Source organism: Nyctibius grandis, chromosome 6, assembly GCF_013368605.1.
Source record: "Nyctibius grandis isolate bNycGra1 chromosome 6, bNycGra1.pri, whole genome shotgun sequence".
Lineage (NCBI taxonomy): Eukaryota > Metazoa > Chordata > Aves > Nyctibiiformes > Nyctibiidae > Nyctibius > Nyctibius grandis.
The window spans coordinates 85,253,232-85,270,695 of NC_090663.1; the positions used below are offsets into that span (position 1 = coordinate 85,253,232).

At 57.5% G+C, this 17,464-nt stretch overlaps 1 protein-coding gene across 1 annotated transcript; it reads left to right on the forward strand.

The window, feature by feature from the left end:
* Positions 1 to 3,481: 3,481 nt before the first annotated feature.
* On the forward strand, positions 3,482 to 15,712 carry PARM1 (prostate androgen-regulated mucin-like protein 1). Its single transcript, XM_068403922.1, has 4 exons — positions 3,482 to 3,564; positions 13,371 to 14,078; positions 14,959 to 15,037; positions 15,450 to 15,712. Exons 1-4 carry the CDS (start codon positions 3,516 to 3,518, stop codon positions 15,532 to 15,534), a joined length of 921 nt encoding a protein of 306 aa, XP_068260023.1. The 5' UTR covers positions 3,482 to 3,515; the 3' UTR covers positions 15,535 to 15,712.
* The last annotated feature ends 1,752 nt before the right edge of the window (positions 15,713 to 17,464 follow it).

Consider the following 17,464-nt stretch of genomic DNA (forward strand, 5'->3'; position numbering starts at 1 on the left):
CCGTCCCGGTGTCCGAGCGGGGCCCGGGGCGTTCCCCCACCCACGGCGATTCACCCGTGTTGTGGACAGGGAGGTTTATTCCCCACGAGCCGCTATAACCCACCCTCCGCCAGCCCTTGGCAGGGAGCCACGGCAGCTACAAATCACCCTGCGAGGGGCTGTGCCTTGGCACGAGCCTTCCCTGGGGTTTTTTTTGGCCTTGGGGTGGCTGGGAGGGTGTTTCTCTTTCCCCGAGCGATGTCCCGAGGAGGAGGAGAGCCCCACGGGGGGGTGAAGGTGTCCCCCAGGGTGCTGGCACGTCCCCTCCTGGCATCTGGGGGTGCTCAGTAGGGACGCGATAGGACAAGAGGACACAGCCTCAAGCTTGGCCAGGGGAGGTTCAGGTTGGACATTAGGAAGCATTTCTTCTCAGCAAGGGTCATTAGCCATTGGAAGGGGCTGCCCAGGGAGGTGGTGGAGTCACCATCTCTGGAGGGGTTTAAGAAAAGCCTGGACATGGCACTTAGTGCCATGGTCTAGTTGCCATGGTGGTGTCAGGGCAATGGTTGGACTCGATGATCCCAGAGGGCTCTTCCAACCTGATTGATTCTGTGATTCTGTGATTCTGTGACACGGTGCCGTGAGCTGGTGCTGTCCTGAAGCAGAACGGCTTCGCCTGGCCAAGGGGTGCAGGCAGGGAGGGGTGGCAGGGCTGCTGCCCGCTCCGTGTCGTTACGGGCGTGAAATAAGGGGAGGGGGGGCGGGAAATGAAGGACTGGAAAGAACGGGTGACCTCAAACCGCAAGCTGGCAGCTATTAACGCAAGCGCTGGCAGGCCCCCAGCCATGCCATTTGGCTGCTGGCCACGGGCTGAGCGAGCTCCCGTGGCCCCGGCCAGCCAAAATCCCAGCTGCGAGCTCTGGCACGCGGGTACTGCTGGCCCCCCGGCTTGTGGCCACCCCGACTCCCGGCTGGCAGCTGGGGGGGAGACCCCAGCCCCGGCCCCTCGAATGCGAAACTGCCGGAGAAATGTTGCAAAGCTCCAGCGGGGACTTGGGCAAGAGCGGGGAAGCCAGCGGGTGGCACCTGGATGTGGCACGGGGCCACCCAAGAGGAGCTGGCGTCATCCTGGCGGGGCAGGCAAAGGCAGGGAGCAGGCAGCAGAAGTCCTCATGGCCACCCAAAGAAAAGGGTCTCCCTTCGGCATCCTTCATGTCTGGATAAACTTGGGGAGAAAAAGTGTTTTAAAGAGGTTTTAAAAGAGCTGGAGCCCCAAGGCAGATGTCACCAGAGGCAATGGTGTCCCTTCTCCAGTAGGAACGTGGAAGGGCTGGCAGAAGGTGTCTCCAGAAAGGGACCTCTCGCTGGCCGTGTGTCCTCTGCTCTCTCTGTCTCCCTGAGTATCACATCTTCCCTGGGGGAGGCCCAGGGACCTTCGTGGCCAGGCAGATGTCACCCCCAGATGTGGCCAGGCAAAGCTGGCCATGCCACAGTGATCAGGCAGGTATGGTCCTGCCAATGACAACAGGCAGAGGTGGCCATGCTGATGAGACCAGACAGAAGTGGCCGTGCGGAGGTGGCCAGGCAGTTGAGACCAGGCAAATGAGACCAGGCAGAGGTGACCAGGCAGAGGTGGCCCTGCTGAGGTGACCATGATGATGAGACCAGGCAGAGGTGGTCGGGCAGAGGAGACTAGGTAGAAGTGACCAAGCAGAAGTGACCAGGTAAAGATGGCTCTGCTGATTTGACCATGCCGATGAGACCAGGCAGAGCTGGCCATGCTGAGGTGGCCATGCTGATGAGACCAGACAGAGGTGGCCAAGCAGAGGTGGCCAAGCAGTTGAGACCAGGCAGATGAGACCAGGTAGAAGTGACCAGGCAGAAGTGACCAGACAGAGGTGGCCCTGCTGAGGTGACCATGCTGATGAGTCCAAGCAGAGGTGGCTAAGCAGAGATGGTCATACTGATGAGACCAGACAGGGGTGACCAGCAGATGTGACCATGCCAGTGAGACCAAGAAGAGGTGACCATGCAGGTGTGGCCCTGCTGAGGTGACCGTGTCAATGAGTCCAAGCAGAGGTGGCCATGCTGATGAGACCAGACAGGGGTGATCAAGCAGATGTGACCATGCAGAGGTGACCAGGCAGGTGTGGCCCTAAGGAGGTGGCCACACAGTGGTGACCATGCCAATGAGACTAGGCAGGGGTGACCAGGCAGAGGTGGCTAAGCAGAGGTGGCCATGCTGATGAGACCAGGCAGGTGCGACCAACACGCAGCACCTTCTGCAAAAGAAAGTCAACAAAAGGATGGGAGACCAGCGGCAGGGAGATCTCCACGCGGCTCCCATGGCACCAAGTTCCTGCAGTGGTAACGGCATTATTTTCCCTCCTCCCAAGCGGAATAAAGGTTTCAAGGAGAGCTGAGATGCTGATGGCACCCAACGTTCATGGCGTGGAAAGGCAGGGCCCTGGCTGCCTGGCTCTGGCCTGGCTCCTCCTGACGCACATACCCAAGGTGTCCCCCCCTCCATGGGCCCTGGACCCCCCAGATGTGGCAGGCGATTCTCAGTGCCCTGGGGAAGGAGGGGGACAAGAGCACCCCATACCCAGTGCACGATGCCCGCTGACCATGTGCCACGCTTGGGGCTGGCTCCTGGCAGGGTGCTCAGCACCCAGTACCAGTGCCCAGTGCCACCACCCAATCCCAGTGCCCGTGCCCAGTATGGACTGCCCAGTGCCTGGTACCCTGTGGCCAGTCCCTGACACCCACAGCTGATGCCCTGGACGCAGCGCCTGGTGCTTTGCATCCTATACCCGGTGTCCCACATCCTACACCCGGTACCCCACATCCCACACCCTACACCCGTTATCCCACATCCTATACCCGGTAACCCACATCCCACACCCGGTACCCCGCATCCCACACCCAGTACTCCGCATCCTACACCCAGTACCCTGCATCCTACATCCGGTATCCCACATCCCACACTCGGTATCCCTCATCCTATACCCGGTATCCCTCATCCTATACCCGGTATCCCTCATCCTATACCCGGTAACCCACATCTCACACCCAGTATCCCGCACCCTATGCCCAGTACCACACACCCCACACCCAGTACCCCGCATCCTACACCTGGTATCCCGCATCCCACACCCGGTACTCGCATCCCACACCCAGTACCCCGCATCCCACACCCGGTACCCTGCATCCTATACCCGGTATCCCACATCCTACACCCGGTATCCCGCATCCCACACCTGGTACCCTGCATCCTACACCCGGTACTCGCATCCTGCACCCGGTACCCCGCATCCCACTCCCAGTACCCCACATCCCACACCCTATACCCCGCCTCCCACACCCGGTATCCCGCACCCTGCACCCGGTCCCGGAGCCCCGCCGCGGTCCCCGGTGCCGGCAGGTGCCGCTGTGCGGCCGGTGCTGGAGGCGGGGGGCGGTGGCGGCGGGGGCCGGCCCGGGGCGGGCGGGGGAACGGGGCCGGGCGGTGCGTCCCTCCCGCCGCAGCCGGCACCATGGGCTGCTGCTGCCGCCTCCTCCTCGCCCTCCTCCTCCTCCCGGCAGGTAAGACCCCCGCCGCCGCACCGGGCTGGGGGGGGGGTACCGGGGCGGGGGGGACAGGGGGGGTACCGGGGACCCCCGGGGGCGGGCTGGGAGCGATGCGATGGGGTCGGGGGGAAAGCAGCCCCCCGCCGCCCGGCTCCCCCCCGGCACAGGCAGGATGCCCGGAGAAGGGCTCGGCAGAGCAAACCCCCCCCGACACCGGTCCCACTCGCACCCCCGTGCCCACGGCCGCCCCGACAGCATCCCTCGGCGGTTCACCCCTCTTTTCCTCGACCCCTGCCCCGCAGAGGGGTCCCCGGCTGGCCTGAAGCCGGAGGGCAACTTCAGGGGACCACCAGCATCTCCTTGCAGGCACCCCCCTGCCCAGGCTGGAGCTGATCCCCCCTGCCGGGGCTGGAGCTGATCTCCCCCTGCCCAGGCTGGAGCTGATCCCCCCTGCCCGGGCTGGAGCTGACCCCCCCCTGCCCCGGGCTGGAGCTGATTCCCCTGCCCAGGCTGGAGCTGACCCCCCTGCCCGGGCTGGAGCTGATCCCCCCTGCCCAGGATGGAGCTGATCTCCCCCCTGCCCGGGCTGGAGCTGATCCCCCCTGCCCAGGCTGGATCTCACCCCCCTGCCCAGGCTGGAGCTCACCCCCAGCCTCACGTCCCCCTCCCCAGCCCAGTCCCTGCTCTGAAGGAGCGTTTCTCGCTCGCCCTGGCCTCGAGCAGAGGCTCCCAGCACCTGGCGCTTTCCCTGGCATCTCCCTCCTCCTGCCCCCCCCAACACCAACACCCCCATTTCATAAACACACCCCACTCGACATCTTTCCCCCTCTAAGACAGCCGGAGGAGACGGTTCAGTCCCTGGCCGGTGCGACAGCGAGCACCTTCAAATGACACCTTCAAACCCATCCCTCCGTCCAGGCTGGGCTGTGACAAACGCGCCGAGCTGCTCGCTGGGGAACGTGACGAACCCACTTGCATAACCCAGTGACGGGGACGCGCGCAAGGAGAAACACCCCGGGCAAAGCTGCTGGGATTAAACTGCTTGAGGGGACGAGGCTGGGCGAGGTTTGGGGCTCCCCAAAACAGCAGCTGGGGAGGTTGTGTCTGCAGGAGCAGCAAAGCATCATCCCAGACCTGGAGATCTGCCCCTGCGAAGTGACCCCAGGAGGGGAGAGCTGGCCAAATCCTCCTCCTTGTCAAGGGGGAGGTTGCCAACAAGCCCTTGGTTCCGTGCTTCCCAAGAGCGAGCGGTTGGGAAGGATGGGGGTGAACCCACGTTCTGCTCCTCAGGGTTGCTGGGGATGCTGCTCGCCTCCTGCCTGGCCCCGGTCCGGCCGCCGCCTCGGCGAGCCCCTTGAAAACAAGCCAGCGCCTTCTGGGAGTGAGCCCTCGGCCGCCGGGGGGTCGGGGGGCGGGTTTTTCCCAGCGCCTGGGCCAAACCCAAAGCTGTTCCCACGACCGTCCCTCTCCCAAGCGCTGATGCCAGAAGAGATGGGAAAGATTTCCCTGGGTGTAGGGTCCTGGGGCTCTGGGGCTGCTCCCCAACACCCCCAAATCTTTTGGATGCTGTCTATGACTTGTTTTCCCCCCTAGAAATAACACTTTAAAATAATATATATATTTATCACCCGTGAGGAAACACAAGGCATGATTTAAACACGCTTCGAGCTCATTCTTCAGGACTTAGCGATAGGGAGGACGTCACTGGGCAGGAGTAAAATAAGGCTGGGCTTTGCCTGGCCACGTAATGAGATAATAGCATCTCTCACGAGGAAGTGTTTAACCTTCTTATTTTAGATGTAAATTCCAGCTTGCTTTCCTGACATCACGCCTGCCCCTGCCCCAGCCTGCTTTGCCCCTTAGCAACTCACCCCGCTCCCCAGCTGAGATGTTCTGAAGTGCCTGCAAGAGGCAGCTTTCAGCTCTAAAGGCTTTGGGTGCTTGTGCGAGGAGCCTCCAGGGAGGAAAAGCTGCTTTGTTGGGGTCTCGGAGCCTCATCACACCCAGCCATTAGCTGAAGCCACCATGCAAGGTGACAGCCTGCCAACACACCCCAAGGGGGACACGGGGCCTCTGCCAGCCAGGGGTTCTCCAGGAACGCAGAGGTTTCCCACCCCAGGTCCTCGTCAGACACCTCTGGCTGCATGGGTTGACCAGTAGCCACAGGTCCCTTTGTCACTCTCAGAAGGAAAACCACCTCTAAATACTCCTCTTCATCTCCTTCTCTGCTATAATTTCATCGCAACTTCATCCTGAAGTGCTTCATGAGGTGACTAATTAAGCAACACTTAGCGATGGAGGGGCAAGCATCATGTTTTCTTTGCATGGAGGGTGGTGTGGCCACCCAACACTGCAGCCGCTGTGAAGGGTGGGTTTGTTGTGCAACCCACAGCCCTTGCTGCTGGGTTTGGACATGAGGGCAGACGGTTGCCTGAGCAGGACTGGGACACCCACCCCAGGCAATGAAGGAGCTGGCCATAGGGACCATGCAGGCAACCATTTTTAGCTGGGAAGAGCAGAGACTGCAGGATGGTGAAGATGTCCACCTGGTTCCTCAAGAGCAATCTGCCTGCAGCAGCCTTCCTCAGGGTCTGAAAGGTGTGCAAGAGCCAGCCAGGCCCCCACGTCAGCTCCTTCCTCCCATGCAGTAGCCTGGAGAAGAGCAGCTGCTGCTCCCAAGCCAGGCCATCACACACCAGTCAGTAAACACCTCACTTGGAGCCCCTCTTTGCCAGCTTGCCCAAAGCCCCCAGCTTTGGGCATCAGCTGTGGGTATCAGGGACTGGCCATAGGGTACCAGTGTTTGGCCCCGTGGCTTTTGCTCTTGCCTTTTGCAAAAGGCAGGCCATGCATCTACAGGAGATGCTGGTACAAGCCCTACATCCAGGGAGGTGGCTACTGGTGGGTTTGCTCAGCAGCAACCCTTGGGGGGCCGCATCTTTGAGGGAGGGCTGCCAAGGGACATCCCCAGGGTGCCCTGACCAGCTGCGTGTTTGGGGCAGCCTCTCCCACAGGGAGGTGGCCTCTGGATGGTGAGGAACACACGGAGCCAGCACATCAATTTCCACTGCGTAGCTGTTTCTCTTAGCTACAGAAAGCTTCAGAGCAATTAGACCCAAACCACTTAACCACGATGCAGCAGAAGAAAGCTAATCATGCAGAAAGGCAGCTCGGCTCGCCAGGACATCGGGGCCGCTGCAGATTTATGTGATCTGACAGCCTCGTCCTCTTGACGCAGTTGTTGGATAGCTTTGCACTTACCTGTTGATGTTTCTGGCCTTTGATTTCCTCGCTTGGTTTCTTCCTCCTCTCACAACTGGTTTTATACCGTCACCAACACAACCTGACGTTGAAAAGAGAGGTGATACAGCAGGAGCAGGCAGGCAGCAAGGAAGCAGCACATCACCCAGGGGTGCTCCCACTGCTGCCAGCGTTGTAGGTCACTAGCAAGCACATACGGTGCTGGAGGTTTGCTGCAGACCTGGAGAGCCACTGCGTTGACCCTGGTTTATTCCAAGTTCAACAGCAGCCAGAGATATCCCCAGGAGGTGCCATTTCCCCGTACCTGCCTGGCTGGGTGCTCCTTCTGAGATGGAGCAGAGCTGCTCCTAGACCTCCCCCCATCATCCTCATTTCCTGGGGACAACAAGGCAGGGCTCTGCAGCAGTGTCCTAGGGGAGCAGAGACACCAGCCCAATACCAAAAGCAACCACCACATCACCCTTCTTTCTCCTGCATCAGTACAGAGTTTAGTCAGACCCTTTTTTACTACAGGTGGGGCTCTGCAACAACAGAGAGGAGAGATGAGCAACACCAAACCCCAAATTACGTGGTGACGGGGAAGGTGAGGTAGCCCGGTGCTGAACAGCTTGAAAAGCAAGTTGAACCCAAAGCAAAAGCCAGTTTTCTTTAGTTTTAGCCATCACAAGGAGACCTTTAGCCACCCACAGCTAGATACTACCAGCTTTACAGCTAAGCAGCAATAGCACAATAAAAGTTACACCTCAGCGTGAGCAAGGGGGAAGGGAACTGCAAGAAACAGCACGAGGTGTGGGAATCCTCAGCCACAGAAACCAAAGCCAAGCCAACAAGGTCACGAACAGGAAATCTTCACCCTGTATTTAAACACAAATTGTTTTAGTGCTCCACATCACTTAACCTGGTAATAAACCAACCCACGCTGCAAGACCAGAGGAGTCGGGGCGCTCTGTCATCATTACTGGGTGAGAACCAGCAGAAAGGGTCATTAGCCATTGGAAGGGGCTGCCCAGGGAGGTGGTGGAGTCACCATCTCTGGAGGGGTTTAAGAAAAGCCTGGACATGGCACTTAGTGCCATGGTCTAGTTGCCATGGTGGTGTCAGGGCAACGGTTGGACTCGATGATCCCAGAGGGCTCTTCCAACCTGATTGATTCTGTGATTCTGTAATATAGAAGCTGCAGAAGGTCAAAGACCTCCATTTAAGCTCGGGTCCTCACTTCTTGTCTTGCCTGTGTGGTGGATGCATGTCTCTGTAGCATTGGGTGGGGTTTAGCCCTGTGTTGTCAGTAGGTTGTCCCTAACTACTACTTTTTTTTTGATTTGGGATGATATTCTGACTTTGTTTCTCATTTTATTTCCTCTGTGGACCCTAGACTTCATGTATTCCTTTATCTTCAGCAGAGGATGGGGCTGTATCAGCATCCTTTATCTACCCTGGGTGCATCTTGGGGGGGATGCAGTGAGGTTACTGTTGACTTTTGCTCTCAAAAGCAGAGACCCAGAAGGTGAACACGTTCCTTAGGGATGGTTCTTTTTGCTCAGGTGCCTGCTCTAGAAGCAGTTGCTGAGCTGGCATGGGAAGTGGTACCCCACCTTGCTGTGGGTGCCCAGCAGACCTCCTTGTTGTGTTGGTTTACTCTCTGGTGTTGTGTTTCTTGTTCAGAAAGGGTGGTTAGATTCCACGTGTAAGTACAGTCAGGATAAGCTGCTGGGAGGGACAAGGAAGAATATTAGTTACACAAACCTGTCTTATCCCTGGGGCCTTGGCTGCTAGAGGGGCACCACCGACCGCAGCTGGGGCATGGGTGCCTCAGTTAATTCAGGCTGGGAGCACTGCTGCACGTGGTGCGTGAGTGAGGTCATGGGGACCTTCTGGTAGCTCCATCAGATGTGATGAGTCATGGAGCGAAGCTCTTTAAAAGCTCCATTTCTGCCTTATCAGTGGATGTTTGTTTGCTGTGGCATGGCTGCTCCATCTGATGTCATTCACTCGGGCTAGAGATGTTCTCTTGTTTTGTTTTTTTTTATGCTGTGTTTCAGCTGGCAGAACAATTTCAAAGCTCTCTGTGATTGATTCTGGAGTGCCTGAGAAGTGCACTGCTGGAGAGGCTGCCAGCCCTGGTCACGCAGCTGCTTCCCCAGCAGAGCATGGGAAGCGTTCAGCTTCTGCAAGGGTGAGACCTTCACCTCCGTGGGGTTTGCAGAAGCCAGGAGAAAGGTGTGCAAGTAGGAGAGGGAGACAATCCATCAGGTGGATGGTCCATTCCCTGGGGTGGCAGGTGATGAGGGTTAATATTCTCTAAGAGCAAGACATTTGAGTGGTAGGGGTCGGGGTTTTTCTGTTCTTGGCCATTTCCCACACTCCTAGGGAAGACAACCTAGAAAAAGGACCTTTCAAAGCTGTTTTCCTAGGCAGTTGCCTTGTCCTGGCAGTCTCCTGTCCTCTGAGCTGGATTCCAGCAGGGTGGTCAACTGCCTTAAACGAATTAGTTGGGCAAATTCCTCAGGGCTGAACTATGCTCGGCATCCTTTGATAGCTGACATCCCTCGGTCCCTCTGACAACCTCTGGTTGAGGTTCGTTTTCACCCTTTGAGGTCATGTGGTCCTAAAAGAAGTTGTCTAGTGGGGTTTTTTTGTCCCTTATTCCAGTGTGCTGCTCTGGTTCCTGCTCATGGTTGGAGAAACCCCCACCTTGGCTTGTCTTTGCCTTTCCAGATGTGTTGGTAGAGGACTGGGCTTGCAGATGAGCTGGGTGCTCTTCTGGCCACCCAGCTCCCTGGGGACAGGCTGTCCATAAGCTCGGTGCAGTGGCATGAGGACATATGGAGCTATCAGCTAAGAGGGTCCTCAGCCAGGTCCTCTTTGTCCCCTTGTCCTAACCCGGTTCAGAAGCAGCCTGCACTGCTTCTGGGATCCTGGCTGGGCTTCTCCTGCAGTGCAAAGGGGCACAGGCCATGTGCAAGGTGCTGTGGGTGAGGGCTGGGTCCCAGATGACCCACCTGATGGAGGTGGTGGTAGAGGGCTGGCACAGGCAGGGTTTGCTGGCAGAGATTAACGCAGCTCTATCGATCTGGAAACCAAAGCTCGGCTGGCAACGACCACACAGGAGCAGGGGGAGGTGGGGAGAAGCAGGGCTGAGCTGAGCAGCGTGCTGCCATCAGCCGGGCTTGCTCTTCTGGGAACCGTCCCTGTGACTTGTGACCTGCTTGGCTGGGAGCGCTCAGCCAGAGGCCAAGGATTGTTCCTGCATCCAGTTTTGGCTCACGCTCTGAGTTTATACCCCTTAGATGTTATCGGAAACTTCCTGACTCATCCTGGCCAGCAGGACTGCCAGCTTTTTGAGGTGCCCTATCGGTTTGCCTCCAAAGTTCAAGCAGACCGTGAGAGCTCCGCTGACCCAAAGCACGAGCAAGCAACGTGGGATGCCAGGGTGGCTTGGCAGAGAGCTGGTACGCTGCCTGCGTGCAGGAGAGACTGGAAGCATCTACGTTTACGGAGCAGTAATGAACTTTCAAGGTGTTAGCAGCCCTGGGAGGGTCCTGCTGGGCCAGGGTACTTGGGTTCTTCACTCATGCCTTGGTATCAATGTGTATTGCTGATATGGCTTTCCACCAGAAAGTCTCCAGTGGAGACCATGCCTCCTCTTGCATGTCTAGTTGAGAACCAGCAGAAAGGGTAATTAGACATTGGAACGGGCTGCCCAGGGAGGTGGTGGAGTCACCATCTCTGGAGGGGTTTAAGAAAAGCCTGGACGTGGCACTTAGTGCCATGGTCTAGTTGACATGGTGGTGTCGGGGCAATGGTTGGACTCGATGATCCCAGAGGGCTCTTCCAACCTGATTGATTCTGTGTGATTCTGCTGGGAAGACCATATGGGGATGCTTCACACAGAATCACACAGAATCAACTAGGTTGGAAAAGACCTCTGGGATCATCAAGTCCAACCTTTGACCTAACACCACCGTGTCAACTAGACCATTCAACCTGGTCCAGAAAGGACAAGGCATGGGGTTACCAGTGTAAAAGCAAAAAAAGGGGCACAAATCAACCACCTGAACCTCAACAGCAACATGTTGAAGCAGCAGGCTCTTGCAGGTTGGTTCTGGTCACTGGAAGTGATGTACCAAATGGTGTTGGGACCTAACAGATGTTGCTGCAGGTGCTTTGCGAGTCACAGAATCAATCAGGTTGGAAGAGACCTCTGGGATCATCGAGTCCAACCATTGCCCTGACAGAGACCATGCTGCTGTGGGACCTGCCCCAGCTGTGGAGGACCTGGCGCTTGCTGCCTGTGGGCACATCGCTGTGGAGAGCTACGCAAGGGGCTGGAGCAGCACGGGGAATATTTGGGTTTGTGGTGTTGCAGTGCCTGAACCGAGCAAGTGAGCCACCAGCCTCTGCATGAGGAAGGGAGGGGATGAGTGGGGACCCAAGGGGTTTGTTGGATGGAGCCAGCGCTGTGGGCAGGCTTTGTCCTGGTGAGATGCTGTGGGTGAAGCCAAGCATCTGTGAAAACCAGTGCATTCATCTGAACTAATGGCTTTCAAGCTCAGGATTATCACAGTAATGCAGCCCAAGTTCACGTGCATGTAACTCCCATGTCACCGGGAAGCCTGAGCTATAGAGGTCTTGGGATGAGGAGACATCAGAGTGCCCTGTTGACAGAAGGAGCTTTGCAGGAGCCTGGCATGCTTTGGGAAGGAGGAGGTGGGATGTCTGGGTTTTTCCCTGCTGCTGTGGCTGGGCTGGGTGTGGAAACCACGGGTGCTGAGCCAGGTGGCTTATTGGGTAACCAGGCTCCAGCTTGTCACCCATCTCCTCTCCCTTATCCTGAGGTCTCTCAGCCCTATGCCTCAGCAGATGGAGAGCCCGAGGAGGGTGAAAGCTCAGAGGCATCTCCAAGTGCCTGTCCCTGGGAGAAGAGAGCCCATGGCATCAGCCCCACCTCCTAGACCCTCCTGCTTGGGAAATGGGGTCCATCACAGGGATATCTACAGCACCAAGAAAAAAAAATGGGGTCAAGCATGCCAGGGACTTGTGCTCCTAAATGCCTTGGGCTCTACTAGAAGCCATGCCCCAGAGCTGGCTTTAGATCCCTGGCCAAGCACGTGTTTGCAGCCTCTAGACAGAAAATGCCTTCGTGAAAGGCGTGCTACGTACCCAGCGCTGGCTGCCGTGAGCTGGAGGTCCTCAGGTGAGATGTCCCTTCTGCTGTCTTCCTCCACTGAAGTTGTGCAGGTTGAGGGAAGCTCTATTAGACACCTGCAGCCTTCTTTTTGCACTGGTGGCTGAAAACACCAAAAAACATGGTTTAGTCCCTGCTCACTGGTGCTGCAACCCACCATTTCTACATGCAGGTGTTAAGTGCTTCCATCTCTTCTTTGGCCCAAGGTGCTGCCTGCCCTGAGAGGGGCTTTGCTGGAGGAACCCCGCGTTGCACAGCCCCTGCCCCCAAATTTGAGTCCTTCCCCCCTCACTGTTTCTTGAGGCAGCTTTATATGCAACCAAAGTCACACGGTGGGCCAGCAACACCTCTGCTCCTTCTAAAACACATCTCTGGTGCAGGTTGGGTCCCTTCTTGGTCCCTTGGGTGTCACCTGCCCAGTTTGACTTGGCGGGGGACAGCAGATTTGGCTGTGGTGGTTGATGACATCTCCTTGGGGGGGTGGCTTGGTGACGGGGAGGAGAACCTGATGTGCCCACCAACGTACTATCCGCCAGCTCCTGCTCACAAAGAGCTACCATGATTGTCTCTGCTCTCCCTGCTGCTGTTTCTCCCTTTGATAAGCACCAAGCTCTTGTCTCTGGAGCTGAGGTGGGAGTTTGGCTTCAGAGTTCCCACAAAATCAGCATTGTGCTGAGCTTTTTTCTCCTCTACACTCATATAATAATTAGTTCATTGTGGCTTGTTTGTGCCCGAGCAAGTTCTCGCCCTTCCTAGCGCTGGGCTTTGGATGCTCTGGGGGTGTAAATAAATGAAGGCATGGCCATGAAAATCCCTCCCCACGTCACTTTGTGTTGGCACACCCTTGCCCTGGCCCCGCCGTGCCAAGGGAGCTGCTAGCACTGGCCCAGCGCTGGCTTTAGCCCTGGAGAGCGGAAAGGTCAGGGGGGGAGCAGAGCCCCAGCAGGGAAAAATGACTCATCTGGGTGCTAAGAGATGGAGATGAATGAATGAATGCACAAGGAGACGGGGGGGCAGGAGAAAGAGGCATCTTGTGTTATCGTTCCCAGCTGCGTGGTGGTTGCTGCCGAGGAGGAGCTCGCTCCCCTGCTGCTTTGCTGGCTGCTGGGAGGAGATTCCGAGAAGATGGAGGGGGTGTGTGGGGATGGGGAGGAATCCCAGCCTTGAGGAGAAACAGTGCTGGGGCAACTGATCTGGTTTAAACCTCACCTCTAGCTGTGCAGGGACCTTTCCCATCTCTATTTCAGATGTCTCTCAGCGTTTGAGAACCAATAAACTTCTTTCCAGCTTCATTCCCAACCCTCCAGCGCTCACCCAAGCCCCAGGTTGCACCAAGGATCTCCCCGTTGCTAACACCTCTTTGTCTCACTCCCAGGACTGGGCCATGACTCCACAGCATCGCCCCTCGCCCTCGCCAGCCCTCCCTTCCCCTCGGAGGGGACTCCAGCGGGGCCGGGCTCCAGGGACGCGGCTGTCCCCACGCCAGCTCCTGGCCAGCCCTCGCTGCCCGTGTCCACAGGACCTGCTGGAGATGGGGTGTCCTCTGGGCCAGCAGAGGGGGATGGCCATAATGCCACCCCCGTGCCGGTACTGTCCCCTGCTACTGCCTCCGACACTGTGAGCTCCATCACCACGGCCACCACCAACATAACAGACAGCCCATCTGTAGCCTCCAACCCCAGCTTGGTGCCACCAACCTTGGACACAGCCCCAGGTCTTCGGACAGCAAATACTGCCAGCTTGGCAAGAGGCACGACGGATTTGGGGGCAGCTCCCAGCCCCACGGGTACACCTGCATCATCATCATCCTCCTCCCTCCCCACCGGCGACCTGTACACATCCCCTGGGACGGCTTTGGACCCAACGCCCGTCCTCATGAGCCCCAGCACCACCCAGCCACCGGCGCGGACCAAGGATGTCCCTTCCCTGGGGACGCTGGCCATGGCATCGAGCCTGGCCGTGGAGCCAACGTCCCCCCCAGTGACTGTGACGAGCCCCACCGCGGCCGAGGCCACGGCCACCGGTAAAACCACCCTCTCCACCGGTGTCACCATGGAAGAGGTCCCGCGCGCCTTGAGCGCAGGTGAGCACCATATGCGTGTGTAGATACAAGGTCAACCTCAAGGTGCTTAGATAAGAGGGGCAGACCCCTCAAAGGGGAAAGGAAGAGGTGGTCAGCTCTCTGAGAGCACCATTCAGCAAGAGCTGAGCTTTCCTGGCTTGCTCTCTGGAGGAGCCCATCATCTGCTCCACCCGTGGAGACAAAGAGTCGTAGATACCAAACCTCAGTTGCTCAGAGACGTGAATAAAGCCCTTAGTTGCAAGTCTGAGGAAAGAACTGCCCTGATAAAGGGTGCAGCCCGAGTTAGGAAGATGCAGGTTTTTCTTCTCCCTCTTGGAGACCTCACTAAGCTGACACTAGCTTTCACCTGTCCTCTTCTGCAAGCTCAGATAGCTTAAAAGCGCTTCACAAGGCCAGGATCGGCTCCAGCACCCAACGCTATTGCAGCAGCAGATAGCTTTGACCCCAGCCAGCTCTCCCATGCTGGTGGGAGGGCGTGTGGCCCCCAAAAACAAAGGACAGGGGTTGCTTATGTGTCCCACTTGTGGGCCAGTCAGGCACAGAGGTGGATGGTCAAGAAACGTGAGCTCTGGGGTCTGCAGAGGTGGAAAAACCCACCTGTCCCCGGGTGCAGTAGCCTCAGAAGGTGATTCTTTGGTGGCCTACAGGCCTTGGTGTGAAACCCTGCTGTCCTACCCCAAATCCCTCCCCCTGTCTTTGGGAGAAGGGGGTCATTGCAAAACCATAGGGGTGCCCAGCATCCTCCACAGGAGCTTTGGGAAGCAGCGAGGGGACATCCCCCCCACCAGAGATGGGTGTACTGGGAGCGGCTGGGGTGTGGGGTGGGATTTGGGGTGGAGGGCCCGAGCGCTGCCCTTGCTGATGGCCCCTCCCTCCGCAGGGAGCATCGTGGCCATAACCGTGACGGTCATCGTGGTGGTGGTGCTGGTTTTCGGGGCGGCGGCGTTCCTCAAGATCAGGTAAGGCTGTTTTGGGGGCCCGGTGGGGTGCTTGAGCTGTATCCCCCACCCCTCCCCAAGGCCGCAGCCCCTCTCGCCATCGCAAGGGCGATGCTCAGGGGCAAAGCCCTGGGAGATGCTGTCCCAAGCCCTGCGCTGAGCATCTGTAACGAGCCTTTGCTGACAACTGGGATGAGCAAAGGTCTTGTTTTAATTCCCTGGTCTGGTTCAATGGGGACAAAACCCTGCCTGGGCTTATTTTCTGTCATAGCAGAATGGGTTGGGTTGGAAGGGACCTTAAAGATTGTCCTGGTGCTTCCTGCTAAAATATCCCAAAACTTGACCTAGTGAGGATTTACATTCATTGCTTTTTCACCCTATGGTAGAATAACTAATCAACCACCAAAGCAACCCGTTGGCTTTCCCCCCACAGGCACTCCTCCTACGGCAGGCTGCTGGATGACCACGACTACGGCTCCTGGGGCAACTACAACAACCCTCTCTATGATGACTCCTAGCAAGGATGAGGGGAAAAAATAAAAAAGATCCTTAATTTATAAGTGTTTCTGCAGCTGAGCATCCCCTGCCAAGGAGATGCCCGAGGCACTGCTGCGGGCAGGATCACGGCGGGTCCGGCGGACGACGGGTAACCAGGGGGGTGGGCACGTGGCGCCTGCAATAAACCTGAATTTTGGCCTTTGCGTGGGAAACTCTGGGTCCAGGGGCACGGCGGCCGCTCGGTTTGTAGGCGAGGGAACCCCAAGGGTTGCGGGGAGGATGGAGGTTCAGCCTTTGAGATGCTGCTGCCCCACGGCTCCGGGAGGGGATGTGGGGGCTGCTGAGAGCCAGCAGCGGGCAGGGGTCTGCCAGGCTTTCACTTGCCCCTTCCTCCCACATCACCTCCCTGCATCGCCCTGCTCTGAAATCCTTCACCTCGCCCCATCAGGGACCACGAGTGGTTGTGGGGCTGCTCCATCACCGCTCCCTCACTTTCCTGCAGCTGCTTCTGCGCAGAAGATCCTAATTTCATTTTTTTTTTTCCATTTAATTGGGGCTTTTCCACCCTCAAACGCAGCCTGGGAGCCCATGGGAAGGTGCACAGACCACCCACACTCCTGGGCCGAGAGGTGCCCTGCTTCACACGCGTGGCTGCTCGCTCTGCAGCTTTATTTTTAATCCTCAAAAAACTTGGCCGCCAAAATACAGCGAAGCATTTTTTAATCCCCAATTCATGTGTTCAGCTGCTGTTGTGCGGAGCCGGGAGGTGGCTGATGGCAGGGCTGGTTTGGGGAATCACAGAATCACACAGAATCCCAGAATCAATCAGGTTGGAAGAGCCCTCTGGGATCATCGAGGCCAACCATTGCCCTGACACCACCATGGCAACTAGACCATGGCACTAAGTGCCATGTCCAGGCTTTTCTTAAACACCTCCAGAGATGGTGACTCCACCACCTCCCTGGGCAGCCCCTTCTAATATCTAATGACTCTTTCTGAAAAGAAATGCTTCCTAATGTCCAACCTGAACCTCCCCTGGCGAAGCTTGAGGCTGTGTCCTCTTGTCCTATCGCTAGTTGCCTGGGAGAAGAGGCCGAGTTCCACTCCACTACAACCTCCCTCCAGGTACTTGTAGACTGCACTAAGGTCACCTCTGAGCCTCCTCTTCTCCAGGCTAAACACTCCCAGCTCCCTCAGCCGTTCCTCGGAGGTGAAACCCTCCAGACCCTTCACCAGCTTGGTCGCCCTCCTCTGGACTCGCTCCAACACCTCAACATCTTTCTTGAAGTGCAGGGCCCAGAACTGGACACAGGATTCAAGGTGCGGCCTCACCAGTGCCGAGCACAGAGGGACGATCCCTTCTCCAGACCAGCTGGCTACACTATTCCTGATAGAGGCCAGGATGCCATTGGCCTTCTTGGCTACCTGGGCACACTGCTGGCTCATGTTTAGCTGGCTGTCGATCAGCACCCCCAGGTCTCTTTCCGCCGGGCTGCTTTCTAACCACTCTTCCCCCAGCCTGTAGCGCTGCATGGGGTTGGTGTGGCCCAAGTGTAAGACCCGGCACTTGTTCTTGTTGAACCTCATGTCGTTGGTCTCGGCCCATCTATCCAACCTGTCCAGATCCCTCTGTAGGGCCTTCCTACCCTCCAACAGATTGACACTCCCACCCAGCTTGGTGTCATCTGCAAATTTGCTGAGGGTGCACTCAATCCCTACGTCTAGATCATCTATAAAGATATTGAACAGCACCGGCCCCAGAACTGAGCCCTGGGGGACACCACTAGTGACCGGCCACCAGTTGGACTTTGCCCCATTCCCCACCACTCTCTGGGCTCGGCCATCCAGCCAGTTTTTAACCCATCGAAGAGTCCACCCATCCAAGCCCCGGGCAGCCAGTTTGTCCAGGAGGATGCTGTGGGAGACAGTGTCGAATGCCTTACTGAAGTC

Bases quoted from the DNA above. Each gene is read 5' to 3' on its own strand.
- PARM1 (XM_068403922.1), top strand. From the start codon at position 3,516: ATGGGCTGCTGCTGCCGCCTCCTCCTCGCCCTCCTCCTCCTCCCGGCA. The intron at 14,079-14,958 runs GTGAGCACCATA...CTCCCTCCGCAG, and splicing joins CCCGCGCGCCTTGAGCGCAG to GGAGCATCGTGGCCATAACC. The intron at 15,038-15,449 runs GTAAGGCTGTTT...TTCCCCCCACAG, and splicing joins GCGGCGTTCCTCAAGATCAG to GCACTCCTCCTACGGCAGGC.